The 14,491-nt window shown below is 42.2% G+C and overlaps 3 protein-coding genes across 9 annotated transcripts in view; 1 reads left to right on the top strand and 2 right to left on the bottom strand.

Moving 5' to 3' along the window:
• Positions 1-14,491, bottom strand: part of LOC104658490 (keratin-associated protein 9-2-like) — a 335,619-nt gene that overhangs the window by 5,472 nt on the left and 315,656 nt on the right. The window lies entirely within an intron of this gene.
• On the bottom strand, positions 667-1,692 carry LOC104658488 (keratin-associated protein 9-2-like). 4 transcript variants are annotated; one of them, XM_010358545.2, is made up of 2 exons: positions 1,418-1,692; positions 667-1,267 (listed from the first exon to the last, which is right to left on the bottom strand). In XM_010358545.2, exons 1-2 carry the CDS (start codon positions 1,690-1,692, stop codon positions 1,024-1,026), a joined length of 519 nt encoding a protein of 172 aa, XP_010356847.1. In that variant the 3' UTR covers positions 667-1,023. The 4 variants fall into 4 exon arrangements, with proteins under 4 accessions (XP_010356847.1, XP_010356848.1, XP_010356846.1 ...); XM_010358546.2 differs by having other exon boundaries at positions 667-1,249; XM_010358544.2 differs by having other exon boundaries at positions 667-1,287; positions 1,420-1,692.
• LOC104658487 (keratin-associated protein 4-2) lies at positions 7,585-8,505 on the top strand. 4 transcript variants are annotated; one of them, XM_010358543.2, is made up of 2 exons: positions 7,585-7,895; positions 8,046-8,505. In XM_010358543.2, the coding sequence occupies exons 1-2, from the start codon at positions 7,636-7,638 to the stop codon at positions 8,194-8,196; spliced, it is 411 nt and encodes a 136-aa protein (XP_010356845.1). In that variant the 5' UTR covers positions 7,585-7,635; the 3' UTR covers positions 8,197-8,505. The 4 variants fall into 4 exon arrangements, with proteins under 4 accessions (XP_010356845.1, XP_010356844.2, XP_030779727.1 ...); XM_010358542.2 differs by having other exon boundaries at positions 7,636-7,925; positions 7,971-8,196; XM_030923867.1 differs by having other exon boundaries at positions 7,636-8,045; positions 8,121-8,196.

Genomic DNA, 14,491 nt, shown 5'->3' with positions numbered 1-14,491 from the left:
TGAGAATAAGTCACTACAGATGAGACTCTCTCTCATGATGATATGATGAATTCTCAAGCATCTTTTCAATGCAGATGAATTGAATGATTGGCTGGTCAGAGGCTAAGATAAAAAGATCCCTGCATTCAGGGCAGCCATTAAATGCAGTCCCTGCTGCCCTATTATGCAGCTGTTGCTCACTGAGGTGTGGGAAACTAATTTGGGAATCTTTTTGTGAACAAAAATATTATCTGCAAATATGAGAGATTATTCCTCTCATTGTTAAATAAACTCAAGTGCATGTCTTGCTAGTGCTGACTTCCAATGTCATTCCACTATATTGAGAATTAAATGTAAGCATCCTTGGCCAGAAAGAGAGGACCTCAGCTTGGATCAGAATCTGTCCTTTATTAGCTGCACAACATCACATATTAATTTTTTTTCAGGTGAAAAATGAAGGTAATAACAGATGACCATCTGTTTTGAGAATCAAACTGGATAATACCTATGGTATGTGATACGTATGTAAATCCCGTATCAGGAATGCTTTCAAATAAAACAAAACACCATATAAGATAGAGATGGTTCAGAGTTTATTCAGAAACATATAGTTAAGAATCTCTGCTACCAGGAACATAACCCAAAGTTATCATGAAAAGAAGAGAGAAGGATAGAAGAACCATGAAGTGGATATCGAAAACAAATATATGATTGCAAAGATTATTGCTCAGTTGCAGAAGCCTAAATTCCTTAGAAGCAGAGAATGAAGCTCATGACTTTAGAGTCACAGCTGAGACCATGACTCCAAATTGAGAGCACATGAAGCTGGCACATGATCCACAAGGTGGAAGGAAAAAGAGAATCAGGATGAAGTATTCTGCCCTCCCTCCAGCAGAGTCCCAAGATTTTAAACATGCAGAGAATTCATAAAAATTTGGGTGAGAGCACGGTGGCTGTCAGCAGCAAAGTAAATTAGTCCCCCAAAAGATAAGTCAGTTGAGCAGAAAGTTGTTGTGTGAGGACGGTGGTTCTCTTGGGACTTGATCAGCAGCAAGAAGGCTGGCAGCAGCTGGACACACAGGTGGGCTGGAAGCAAGTGGTCCTGCAGCAGGTGGTCTCACAGCAGGCTGGGCGGCAGCAAGGCTGGCAGCAGCTGGATCCATAGCTCTGGTTTAAGCAACCAGGCAGGCAGACACATGTGGGGTGGTAGCAGGTTCTTCTGCAGTAGACAGGTGCACAGGAGCTGGTCTGGCCACAGCTGGACCCACAGCTGGTTTGGCCACAGCAGCTGGACCCACAGCAGGTGGGCTGGCAGCAGGGTGTGCTGCAGTAGGAGGGCTGGCAGCAGCTGGTCACACAGGTGGGCTGGCAGCAGCTGGTCCTACAGCAGGTGTCTTGACAGCAAGTTGGGCGGCAGCAAGGCTGACAACAGCTGGACACACAGCAGGAGGGCTGGCAGCAGGGTGTGCTGCAGCAGGAGGGCTGACAGCAGCTGGTCACACAGGTGGGCTGGCAGCAGGTGGTCCTACAGCAGGTGTTTTGACAGCAAGTTGGGCAGCAGCAAGGCTGGCAACAGCTTGACACACAGCAGGAGGGCTGGCAGCAGGGTGTGCTGCTGCAGGTGGTCACAGTCGTGGGCTTCCAGCAGGTGGTCCTGCAGCAGGTGGTCCTGCAGCACGTAGGCTGGCAACAAGGGGAGCAACAGTGGGTCATGGTGTCAGGGGTGGAGGGTGGGTTTCTATTCAGAGGTGAGTTTCCCAGAATCTGATGACCTCTTGCAATCTGGACCTTTTATACACCTGGCCTCCAAAGTTTCCACCAATCAGCAGGATTTTTCCTTGCTGCTGTTTACATTGTTTTTCATACTCCCTTTGCGATCGTCAAAGGGGAAGTTGTTTCTGAAATCTTATGAATCTGTTGAAAGTAAGTGTTTAATCTGTTTGTTAATTGAGAATTACTCATAAAAACTTTGTTTCAGATAAAAGGAAATCAGTCTCATTATCAGCATCATTCCTGCTCTGACCATCATCTGGTCATGTGATAGTTCCTGGTGATCCGGGAGGCAGATAGTACTCTCTGCCCCGCCTCATGGTTGGCTGTATGTAGACTGGGAAATGTCTGTGGGCAGTCGCGTGATGCTGATATATTCACAGTGATGCATTGAATCCATGCCCGGCCCCAAGCCTGTTCACGCACAAAAGTCTAATTCAAGAGTAACAAGCATCATTCTCGCTACAACCTACTCCCCCTGTGTCTTCCAGTTCTCTTAAACTCACTGGGGAAAGGGTATTTGGCACAATGTGTTGCAAAATGCAGAGCTACACCAAAGCAGGTAGGTAGAAAAAGGAGTCCTCTGGGATTCAGAAAGCATCAAATGGTTTCTGTGATAGTGTGGCCATTTATCCCGATTTGCCTGTAATTGAGAGGTTTACCAGCATGAGAATGTGGGACTCTGTGTGACATAAGTGCTCTAGATTCGGGCAAATCAAGCTGAGTTCTGGTCCTAGCTTGTTGATTCTAACACTTTTTGTATTTTGTGTTTTTTTTTTTGGTGTGACAGAAAATTGTACATGTGCAGTCATGACTCATAAAAAATAGTAATAGTTTTCTCCACTTTATAAGAGTATTTTCAATCTTGCTTTTTTTTTTTTTTTTTTTTTTTTTTTCTGCCCTTGTCCAGGTGTAGACCCACCAGGACAATGTCTAATAGAATGGTGTAGTGTGTATCTTTTTATATTCTTCGGATAGAAAGGAGAACTCTCAGTATTTCACAATTAATTATGATGCTTTCTGTCTTTTTTGTAGATTCATTTCATCATAGCAACAGGGCTTGTTCTATTCCTTATTTTCTGAGAGATAGAAAACTGAAAATGTATTGAAATTTACAAAATCCTTTTTCTTTATAAGCTGAAATAATGCTATGATTATTCTACCTTTTCCAGTAAATGTTATTTTATTTTATGTTTTTTGTGACAGAGTCTTGTTTTGTCGCCCAGGCTGGAGTGCAGTGGCACAATCTCGGCTCACTGCAATCTCCACCTCCCGGGTTCAAGAGATTCTCTTGCCTCAGCCTCCCAAATAGCTGAGACTATGGGCGCACACCACCATGCCTGGTTAATTTTGTATTTTAATAGAGACAGGGTTTCACCACGTTGGCCAGTAGATTGCCAACTCCTGACCTCAAGTGATTCACCTGCCTCGGCTTCCCAAAGTGTATTATTTAAAAAGTTGATTAATGTTCAAATGTTAGCCCAGTCTTGTATTTCTGTTCTCCATCTCTATCATTTTATTTCAAAGATGATGTATATATGGACTCTTATAGTATTTAATCTTTGGTTATTGACTTTCTTTTGAACCTGCATAATTCCCTTGATATCATCCAAGTTATTGAGTGTATCATTTGTTTTTTCCTTTTTATTGCTTATTAGCAATAAAAAGTTTACTTTCATTTGTTCCTTTTTATTGCTTAGTAGTATTCCAAGACATAGGTGTAGCATAGTTTGGCTTGTTCAATCATTTTCCTGTTGAAGGGCAACTTGGCTGCTTAAAGGTCAGATTTTAAAATTTATTTATTTAGAAAAATGTATTGTGGCTTCCTACTTGTGGGTAAAACTTGCTGCTTTTTAGTTGCAAGGCACGCTGTTGAATAGTAGTATTCTTGGCATTCTTGGATTTAGTAAATTTATCTTTGTTCTCTTTATATCTTGGCTTTAAGGCTTTTAAGAGTTTCTTTTTTTTGAGACGGAGTCTTGCTCTGTTGCCCAGGCTGGAGTGCAGTGGCACGATCTCGGCTCACTGCAAGCTCCGCCTCCTGGGTTCACGCCATTCTCCTGCCTCAGCCTCCTGAGTAGCTGGGACTACAGGTGCCCATCACCATGCCTGGCTAATTTTTTTGTAGTTTTAGTAGAGAAAGGGTTTCACCGTGTTAGCCAGAATGGTCTCAATCTCCTGACCTAGTGATTCGCCCACCTCAGCCTCCCAAAGTGCTGGGATTACAGGCATGAGCCACCGTGCCTGGTCAAGGCTTTTAAGAGTTTCTTAGCCAACCTTCTATTTCTTTGTGGACGAAAGAGTTCTAACATTTTAGTCTTTCTTGTAAGGATATCACTCTTTTCTTATGATAATCCAAATACACTTTTCTGGGTAAACATTAACTTATGTCTCAGTTAAATTTTGAAATGAACATAGGCACAAAACAGGCAAAATGCGTTGCCAGAAGTATAAAAATGCAGGTTGTATTTATTCCTGTGGCCTATCTAATTATGGCTAATATTTAGAGGACTTCGGTGCATTTAACACTAACGTGGTAATATGGTTGTTGGGAAAAATAATTTTTGAAGAGTTTATATCACTCTTTTAAGTCATAATTTATGTAAGACAGAAATGTCTTTCAGGTATTTGTGACTGGGTATTTTATTTTGAATTGTTTCTCTCCTAGAAGGAGCATGTAGGGAAAATTACTATATCTTATAGGAATCCATACTCTTAAAAATGAGATTTTACATGACTGACCCTGAGGACAATTATACATTTTAAAAGATGAGCATGAACATGGATAGGAGGGATAAAGGACAACAATGAGTCATCAAGTAAAAGGGAATAAAAAAAAGTCACAAATGTATAGGTTTGTAAACTAGAAGTCACGTTAGAGATATCTAACCCAGAGATTTTCAAACAGTGAAGTTCGCCATCAAGTAGAGTCCAAAAATGGACTTGATGGTCTATACAAATTAATTATATCCTAAAGCTAGTGTCTTAAAAGCAGTATGGAAAGGATTATTTCAAATATACTATAAAACAGGTAGTCAAATTCAGGAACAAAGAAAGAAGGAAAGGGAAAAAAGGAAGAAAGAATAAAAGAAATGAATGAAAGATGTACAGAATGAAGAAAAAAAGGAGAGAATTTCATTTGTTAAATCAAAACAAATTTTCTTCAGATAAAACATTCAACATAAAAATGAAACTGTTCAGTGACCACACCTAGCCGTGGATCCCAGCCAGCAGTCACACATCAACAAAAGCCCAGGCAGCAGCCCCACTGAACCTCAGGGCCTGGGCAGGAGTTTTACCCACCCAGAGACCCCCAAGAGTAATCCCTGCCTGTTCACAAATGCTACCAGCTTCCCCATCCACAATCCCAGGCTGGGCTAACTGCTGAGAGTCTTTCCCTGCTGAAGGGAACTTGCAAAGTGTGGAAGAGGAGACTGTGTCCTCAAAGGCACAAACACCAATGTAAGATTGCAAGGATTTTGCACACACACACACAAACACACACACACACACACACACTGAAATATTATTAGCCATGAAATGAAGAAAATCCTGTCATTTGGGACAACATGGATGCACCTTGAGGACATTATGCTAAGTGAAGTAGGTCAGACAATGAAAGACAAATCATCTCATTTACATGTGGAATCTAAAAACTCATAGAAACAGAGGGTAGAATGGTGATTGTCAAAGATTGTGGATAGAGGAAATGAGGAAATGTTGGTCAAAGGGAGAAAATATTCATTTATAAGATGAATAGGTTCTGAGGATCTAATGTACAGCATGGTGACTGTAGTTAATTACACTGTATTGTATATTTGAAATTTGCTGAAAGAGTAGATCTTAAAAGTTCTCACTATACACACTCAAGAAAATGATAACTATGTAAAGTGGTGGAGGTGTTAACTAATTTGGTTGTGGTAATAATTTCATAATATATACATATCAGAGCATCAGGGTGTACACCTTATATACATACAATTTTATATTTTAATTGTAGCTCAGTAGAGGTAGAAAACATGAAATTGTTAAAGTACTAGAAGAAATCATGAGAGATTCCTAAACATAAGCTAAATTTATCTCAAGGAAAACACACACACACACACACACACACAAACACATCATAAAGAATAATAAATAGTTAATGTAAAGTGATCTCTACTGAGTCATCAGCAGGCACCAATTGTCACGGCTTCTCAAGGGCATGATTCTTTTCCAGACTACAAGGTCTCCTGGAAATCTTAGAGTTGTTCTCATACACCACAATGGGGCTCACAGGGTCTTAATCCCACAGCATCATGGAAACCACTTTTGTCCATTAATAAAATACGATGTCTGGGTACATCAGAGCCAGAGAACAGTGCAGGCTCAGAACACCAGCCAGCGCACCAAGCAGGGGTCCACTTGGGAGCCCAGGTTGTTTTCATTCCAGTTGAATCACCTAGAAATTAGGAACAGGGAAGGAGTAGGAACTGGCTAGGAACATAGCAGCATCATAAGAACACCACAATTTGATTTATTAGACTTGTAAGCACCTGAGAGCAGAATGGGACTCTCTATCATTCATCCAATCCCCTCCATCTGGCTCGTGGATCTCCCTTAGAAACACCACCTTGCACTGAAACCCCTCCCCTGATTATCTGCAGGGGCGGCCCAGTTCATAAAACATCTCCATCATGGTGTTTTTTTTTTCCACCCCCTTCCCTGGGTTCCTTGACCTCTCAAGGGTGGGATGAGTTGACGAATTGACAACATCACACATTTTTGAAACAATAGTCAGCCATCCCTACATGAAAAATTATAGGCTGATATCCTTTGTTCTTGATATCTGTTTTCTGCTTTCTTTCTCTCCATTGATTTATTTTTTGAAAACAAAGATGCAAAGTGTGAAGCTGGATCAACAACTTCTATAAGGAAGCAGCAGAATATATGGCATCTTCAAGGCCCAGCAATTCAACGGAGAAAGCAAGAGGGCTGGGAGTGAATTAGAGCAAGACAAGGAGACTGAGTCATCCAACTTGGGTTGGCAAGAAACTTTTGGAACCTGGGGAGATGAGTTCATGTGCCCTGTTAGAGCTAGGAATGCCAAAAGGCAAAGTCAAAAGGAAAATCTGACCCAGGGAGCAAAAACAATGAGGGACTTAAATCTTTTAGTATAGGTGTTCTCTGACGCCAACATTCCCCAAGAGACCCTGAATCTGAATTTTGGAGGGTTGTTTCTGTGGAAAAGGAAACATCCAACTTTCACGGCTTAGTTGTCCACCTTAAAACAGCTCTGTATTTCTCATCAGAAGGTCTAGAAAATGGGTCATAATTCAGAGTGCAGAAGATGGAAAAGGGATAAGTCCTACAGTGTTCTTGTTCTCACGCCAGTGGTCATCTGTTTCACACTGAAACCTTCACAGGCCATCTGACCCATCACGAACGAGCCATCAGACTAAAATGCAGTTTTATCCTCCTGAGTCACCGAGAAGAGTTGTGGGCCTGTAAGAATAGTAATCACCCAAGAGTAGTCAAGATGTGTTAAGCAAATGAGGCTGAAGCACATAGTATGTGCTTACAGGCAGATGTCACATGGCAGCTCTAGGAGGAAGTTACAGTAAGAGAGACACAGGAGTTGGTTCAGGAAGAGCTGAGCTGAGGAGCCCTAACACATTAGGGAAAGGAGAGAGTGTTTCCATCTGTGTGGATGAAGTTAACCAGAACAACAAACTTGCCTAATTTGATAATTGCCTACTTATCAGGACAAACAATAAGGAAAGAGTGCTGCAGCTGATGACATCAGGCCTTAGCAGGGTATAAAAGAGGATCTGGGGCAAGGAGGCTTCCAAACCTTCCAAACCCACCTTCCTGGAAACCCACCCAGAACCTCCACTCTCTGACACCATGGTCAACTCCTGTTGTGGCTCTGTGTGCTCTGACCAGGGCTGTGGCCTAGAGAACTGCTGCCGTCCCAGCTGCTGCCAGACCACCTGCTGCAGGACCACCTGCTGCCGCCCCAGCTGCTGTGTGTCCAGCTGCTGCAGGCCCCAGTGCTGCCAATCTGTGTGCTGCCAGCCCACCTGCTGCCGCCCCAGCTGCTGTCAGACCACCTGCTGCAGGACTACCTGTTGCCGCCCCAGCTGCTGTGTATCCAGCTGCTGCAGGCCCTTGTGCTGCCAGTCTGTGTGCTGCCAGCCCACCTGCTGCCGCCCCAGCTGCTCTCAGACCACCTGCTGCAGGCCCCAGTGCTGCCAGTCTGTGTGCTGCCAGCCCACATGCTGCTGCCCCAGCTGCTGCCAGACCACTTGCTGCAGGCCCCAGTGCTGTCAGTCTGTGTGTTGCCAGCCCACCTGCTGCCGCCCCAGCTGCTGCCAGACCACCTGCTGCAGGACCACCTGCTACCGCCCCAGCTGCTGTGTGTCCAGCTGCTGCCGCCCAACCTGCTCTAGTGGCTCTTGCTGCTGATGCCCTCACCTACACTCACCTGCCTTTATTTACCAGCATTCTTGATAGAGTCCACCTGTGAACTGAATCATGCAAGGCCAACTGGACAACCTCAGTTCCAACCAATTCTTGGATTGCGTTTGGCCTCCAAATATGCTCACCCAACACTATGTTGCTACCCTCTACCAAATGAATACAAGTTTGAATTTTCTCTGAAATATGTCAGCTCCCATGTTCCCTGAATTGAAATATTTGCTCTCTACCATAATTTATCACATGGAGCTATTCCTCTATCTTAAATAAATTTTAATTTTTGAGGCATACAAATAATATATGGGCATTGTGTCTCATTATTTTTCCTTCTTGAATTCTCGTCCTTACCCGTCAAATTTTCTACTGTTCTTCCCTGCAGAGGGAGAAGACCACAGCAGATGATATCAGGGGCTCCACCTCTGTTCTATCAGCACTCTCCATTCAAATACAGGAAAATGGTTCCTTAGAGCAGGCACCTGGAACTCTGCCTGAGGACTTTCTCTGGATAAAGGAGCAAACTCTGGGCTGAAGACTTAAAGCCTCCAGGAACAGCACTCAGAGAATGAGTGGGAGTTGGTAATATGTACCCTGGCTTGTTTCCCTCCAGGGGGGGTTATGTCAAACCAGTTTTTCAGAGGTCCTCATCGGGATTTATTCCAGATGCCTACAGGAACATTCTGATCATGAACTCACTCTATAATGACTTTCCCTCCTTCCCAGGGTCATTTCTCCAGTTTCCTCCAGTGTTTCTTGGGTTAATTGCCCAAATATACTACATGTTCTCAGATCCTCTTTTGTGGGTTTGCTCCAGAGGGCACACAGTCTAAAAGAGCAGTATTCCCAATCTCACTATCAGTGTCCTTCAAAATGTTTTTGTGCAATATGAATGGTTAGCATAGATTTTGGTCAACTCTTGAGTTTATTGCCACCTGAATGGATACCTCTGAACATTTTGCTGTTTTTTTTTTTCTTTTCAGTTTTTGTGCATTAAAATGTTTTTCTATTATTTGTTCATTTACTTTTTGGGTCTTCTGTTAAGCATTTTAATTTTTAAAGTGTGTATTTCAATATGCACATTTGCTTTGAAATTAGCTGTCTTCGATTGTTTTTTTCTTCCACATCATTTTATCTGAGGGATATGACACAACCACTATATTGGTGATTCTTGTCCTAAAAAAGGCTATATTGAAAAAGGTTTCACCCTGAGTCATGCCGCTAAGTTGGAGGCACCAAAGAAAGACCTAAAACCGGGATGTTTGCACGAGTGATTTTTATAAGAAAATGCTTTCAGGAGAAATCAGTAAGGAACTGTGGGAAACAGAATAGGATTGTAGAAGAGGCTAAGCCCAAAAGGATTTTATTCTCATTTGACCCCACAGGAAGCTCTAGAATGTGAATGGTATTACAGACCCATCTTTCTGAGAGGCAAGGTAGTTGGAACTTTGCAATACTACATCAGTTACCACCAGCTATGGGCCACATGGGAGAGGAAGAGGATGCAGAGAGGGCAGAATCCTCCAGATGAGGTGGCTCCTGGAGGCTGAGGACAACTGCCTGGAGAAGCATGCAGACGAACACAGGGAGCCGCTGGCTGTCTTACTTACACTAGCTTGGGGATGGGGCATCTTTCTGGCAAATGGGATCAGGATAGCGAGCCCTGTAGTCCACCTCTGGCACTGCTCAGCTCCAGCTATTTCTCTCGTTAGGCTCACTCCAACTGGTTGGTCACAGTTTCTAGAGAAACGTATGAGAGGAGGGGTCATGGGCACCCCCGCTTCTGGTCTAGGTCATTTGCTTGGTAGGGTAACCCGAGTCCTCATCCTGAGAGGTCTGAGCCTTGGTTACTGTGTCCCTATCAGGCTTGAGCCCTTGAACTTGATCATTTGCAGTCAAGGCTGGAAGTAGAAGCACCAAGCATGCCCCAGAGGATCACTTAAATGCTAAATATATTCCTCCCTGTCCCCATTGGCATACCAGTGGTCCTGCTTCCTCATGATGATGAGGCCAACTGCCAGTGGGAATAGCTCTTTTCTTTATGGTAACAACCATAGTTTTAATTCCAATCAAATCCTTACTATGCCTCCTGGAGGTGGCTCCTCCCCTCTTGGAGCCAGGACCTCTCCATAAAACTTATAGTTATTTGGGAGGGAGCATAAATTCCCTCAGGTGGCTCACAGGGCATGAAGGTGAGTGAGCAACTCCTCTTTCCACACTTTAGTTTTCTGTATTAACGTATTTTACCTATTGTGGACACACTACCATGTGATGGTGATTGGTGTAATAATTCTTACTGCATCCAGAAGAACAGCACTCCACCTCACAGGGTGTCATCTCTAAGCTGGGAGCTCCGTTATGGCTTCAAGAGGTGGTTGCATCACACTATCCATTCAGTTGTTTCTGGATGGTGCAGTATAAAGTATACTGTGGATAACAGGGTGGATAACAGGATATCTACAGTTACCTGCCCACTGCTACACATCTTGTGCTCCATATGGGGTTGATTAGTCAAAGGTGTAGTTAGGTAGAATTCCACACTGCTACATCAAGTTCTCTTGGGCCCCCATGTAACGGTGCTGGCTGAAGCACTGCAAGCAGAAAATGCAAGCCCATCGCCTGACTGTATGTCAATTCCATCAACAGCAAGTAAATGGCTGATCCCCTCATAGGATGGTACCTTATGAGGGACTCCGGGCTGCTCTCTTGCTGGCAGGTTGGATATTCAGCTCTAGACATGATGCTTAAAAATACTACCAGTGTGGCAGCCTCTGGAATCCTTGTCTCTTCTCCTCCAGAGCACATTGATCTTAGCAAGATCTCCACAGAATTCACATTTCGTGTTCATCAAGTCTGATTCACATGGCATTATCAATATTGTGGGTCAACATGCTGTATTGTAGGATGTTCACAATGCCTAGATCTTTTGAGACGATACTGTGACAAAGATCAGGAGAACTAACATATCCCTGGTTTAGCACAGAGTGTTACCACCACTGTCTGTTCCAGGTGAAATGGATTCACTTATTATGCTGTTTCCTGGTGGTTATTGAAAAGGATATATTTGCCAGTTTGGTTGCCACATACCCCATATTGGAGACTGTGTTCATTTGCCCCAGAAATGATTCTACATGCATCAATCACATTGACTATAATTACATTTTTATTTGACAGGGTTTGCATTCATCCACTGTCATCTGCCATGATCTAGATGGTTTTTGTTGGGTCTAAACTAGTGAATCATATGAAGGCCATATTCACCTCTCCTGCATTTTAAAGTCTTGAATATGTCTCTAATTTCTTGCTTTTATCCACTCGCTTGTGGAGAATGTGTGAGAGGTCCCAGATAATGTAACGAGCTTCCACTGGGACTTTCCTATTGTAATAATTCTTACTCCATAGGTCAAGGAATGTTATTGGTGAACTCTACATTGGAGAACTGACCCCATGGTGGGTCTGTGCACCCTGTGAAACTACTGTAAGACTAACCTGGACCAAGACTCCATTTATTTTCTGACCATCATTATGAGATCCTAATGGAGTTTGTGTTCACATTTTGGGTTTCCAGCTTTCAATGTCAACTCAGATCTGGTATCCAACAGCATCCAAATGCATGGGTATTCCACTTTCCCCTGAGAAGATGGCTGTGGGTATTTATGGGAAAGGACTAGTGAGGCTACTATTTACTGTGACCCTCTTTTTGGGAGGACTGGCCTCTCCTTTAGTTGATACATTCTAGGTCCAATAATCAACTCACATCTGGAAACTGGATAAAGGATTATGAATTTCCATTGGAGCAACTTACCATTTTGCTCGTTTAATCTTAAGCTCTTGAAATATACACAGATGGAGATACAGATATACAGTTGGCCCTCAAATGAGACAAGTGTTAGTAGTGCCAATATCCTGTGCAGCCGAAAATTAAAGAATAACTTTGACTTTCCCAAAACTCAGTTACTAATAGCCTAGTTTTGACTGGAGCCTTACTGAAAACTTAAACAATCAACACACATTTTGTGTGTTATACGTATTGTATTCTGTATTCTTACATTAATGTAAGTTACAGAAGAAAAAATGTTACTAGGAATATCACAAGGAGGAGAAAATATATTTACTGTTTACTAAGTGGAAGTGGATCGTCATAAAGGTATTTATCTTGGTCATCTTCATGTTGATTAGGCTGACAGCAGAAGGAGGAAGAGGAGGGGTTGGTGTTGCTGTCTCAGAAGTGGCAGAGGCAGAAGAAAATCCACGTATAAGAGGACCCATGTTGTTCAAACCCGTGTTGTTCAAGGGTCAGCTGTAGATATAGATTATATAGATATAGATGTAGCTAGCTATGGATATAGATATGGATATGAGTATAGATATAGATATTGATCCACAGAGTCTACAGTTATTCCTATGCCTTTTTGGCCACCTATGTCCTATTCTGAGTACCACCATGTTCTGTAGTCCATAATCATAGATCTCTGTGAGTCACAAAATACTCTCCCTAGTTTGCCATTCTTCACTTGCTGCATATCATATAATTATACCTACACTAATTCTTAAAGTTAAATGTTATCTCCTGGCTTTGCTATTCTGAGATCTTATCATCCCCATTACTCTTGGAAAGCTTAGTTCTATAACAAAACTTTTTATCACAAATGCTGACTTTATGGAATAGGCACTCCTAAATTTCTCATTGATGCTGGTTACTCTCTTACCTGCTCATTCCTTATTGCTTTAGTAAACAGAGTGTCTCCAAGACTCATCCCAGAAACATAGTCAGCTGCTTGGCCTTAAGACAAGAGCTATTTTAATATTTTCACTTCTCTGTGCTTTTAATTTATTTTTTATTTATTTTGAGACAGAGTCTTGCTCTGTCTCCCAGACTGGGGTGCAGTGGCTAGATCTCAGCTCACTGCAATCTCTGCCTCCTGGGTTCAAGCAATTCTCCTGCCTCAGCCTCCAGAGTAGCTGGGACTATAGGTGCATGCCACCACGCCCAGCTAACTTTTTGTATTTTTAGTAGAGATGGGGTTTCACCATGTTAGCCAGGATGGTCTTGATCTCCTGACCTCATGATCCACCCGCCTCGGCCTCCCTTCTCTGCACCTTTTGATCCCTTCCTCTTCTTCCATGGTCTGTGTGTTACCAGATAAATCTATACTAGTTATCCACTGTTGCCTTATATTATCACTTCACAACTTACAGCTTAAAACAACACACATTATCTTCTGTGGATCAAGAATTCAGGCATGCCTTACCTATGTTCTCTACGTCATAGTGTTTTACAAGACTGTAATCAAGGTGTTCACTGTTACTAGAGTCTCATCTAAAGCCTCAACTAGGAAGCAGCTACATCCAGGCTCACTATGTGGTTATTGACAGGATTCAGCTCCCAAGGACAATTAGAGGGAGCCTCAGTTCCTTGTGGGCTGTTGGACGGGGGCTGTCTTTGAGTTGTTACCACATAGATCACTGTCTCTTACAGCAGCTGGCTTCATCAAACCCAATGAGAATGAGCATGAGAGCAAACCAGAGCTGGCCAATAAGAAGAAAGTAACAATCTTTTGTAAGATAACTTAATCATTCAATGTACCGTATGATGTTGGTTAGAAGTAAGTTACTCAAAGGGTTGGAATTACTTAAGACCGTGAGCTCCAGGAAGCGGAAATAATGGGGCTAACTTAGAGGCTGCTGCCCCAGCTCTTACACAATGCTGAGCAAGATAATCAAAACACAAAATACACATACTATGATTCCATTTAGACTACATTTTAAAATGTGGGAAAATAAACTGTATTATTATGGATGCATATCTAGGTTGAAAAACTATTAAAAAAAACAGTAGAAAGATTTAAAATCAGAATAGTGATTACCTCTAGAATGGAGGGAGAGAGACACAGTCAAGAAAAGACATATAGGAGCACCTCTTATGGATGACAAGATTCTATTTCTTGATGAAGGCTTTGGGTACATACATGCTTGCTTAATAATTATTAGTTATATCAATAATTAATTAATGTCTATATGTTACACATTTTTAGTGTATGTGTTTTTCACTTAAAAAGTTTTTTTAAAATCCAAGGTGAACTGAAATACTCATCGTACTTAAATTTTAAAAGTCAAGATAAAGCAGTGATTGAAGACAGTTTAGAACAAAGAGATTTCCTGAACGGCATATGGGTATTCATATTATTTTAAATATTGCTCTAATTACACATACCACTTCATACCAAGAATGGTAACATTGTTTAATGCTTATTCTTAAATATTTTAACACAGTTTCATTTTTATTATA

The sequence above is a fragment of the Rhinopithecus roxellana genome, chromosome 19 (assembly GCF_007565055.1).
Source record: "Rhinopithecus roxellana isolate Shanxi Qingling chromosome 19, ASM756505v1, whole genome shotgun sequence".
NCBI lineage: Eukaryota > Metazoa > Chordata > Mammalia > Primates > Cercopithecidae > Rhinopithecus > Rhinopithecus roxellana.
This window is presented reverse-complemented; position numbering and strand designations above follow the sequence as displayed.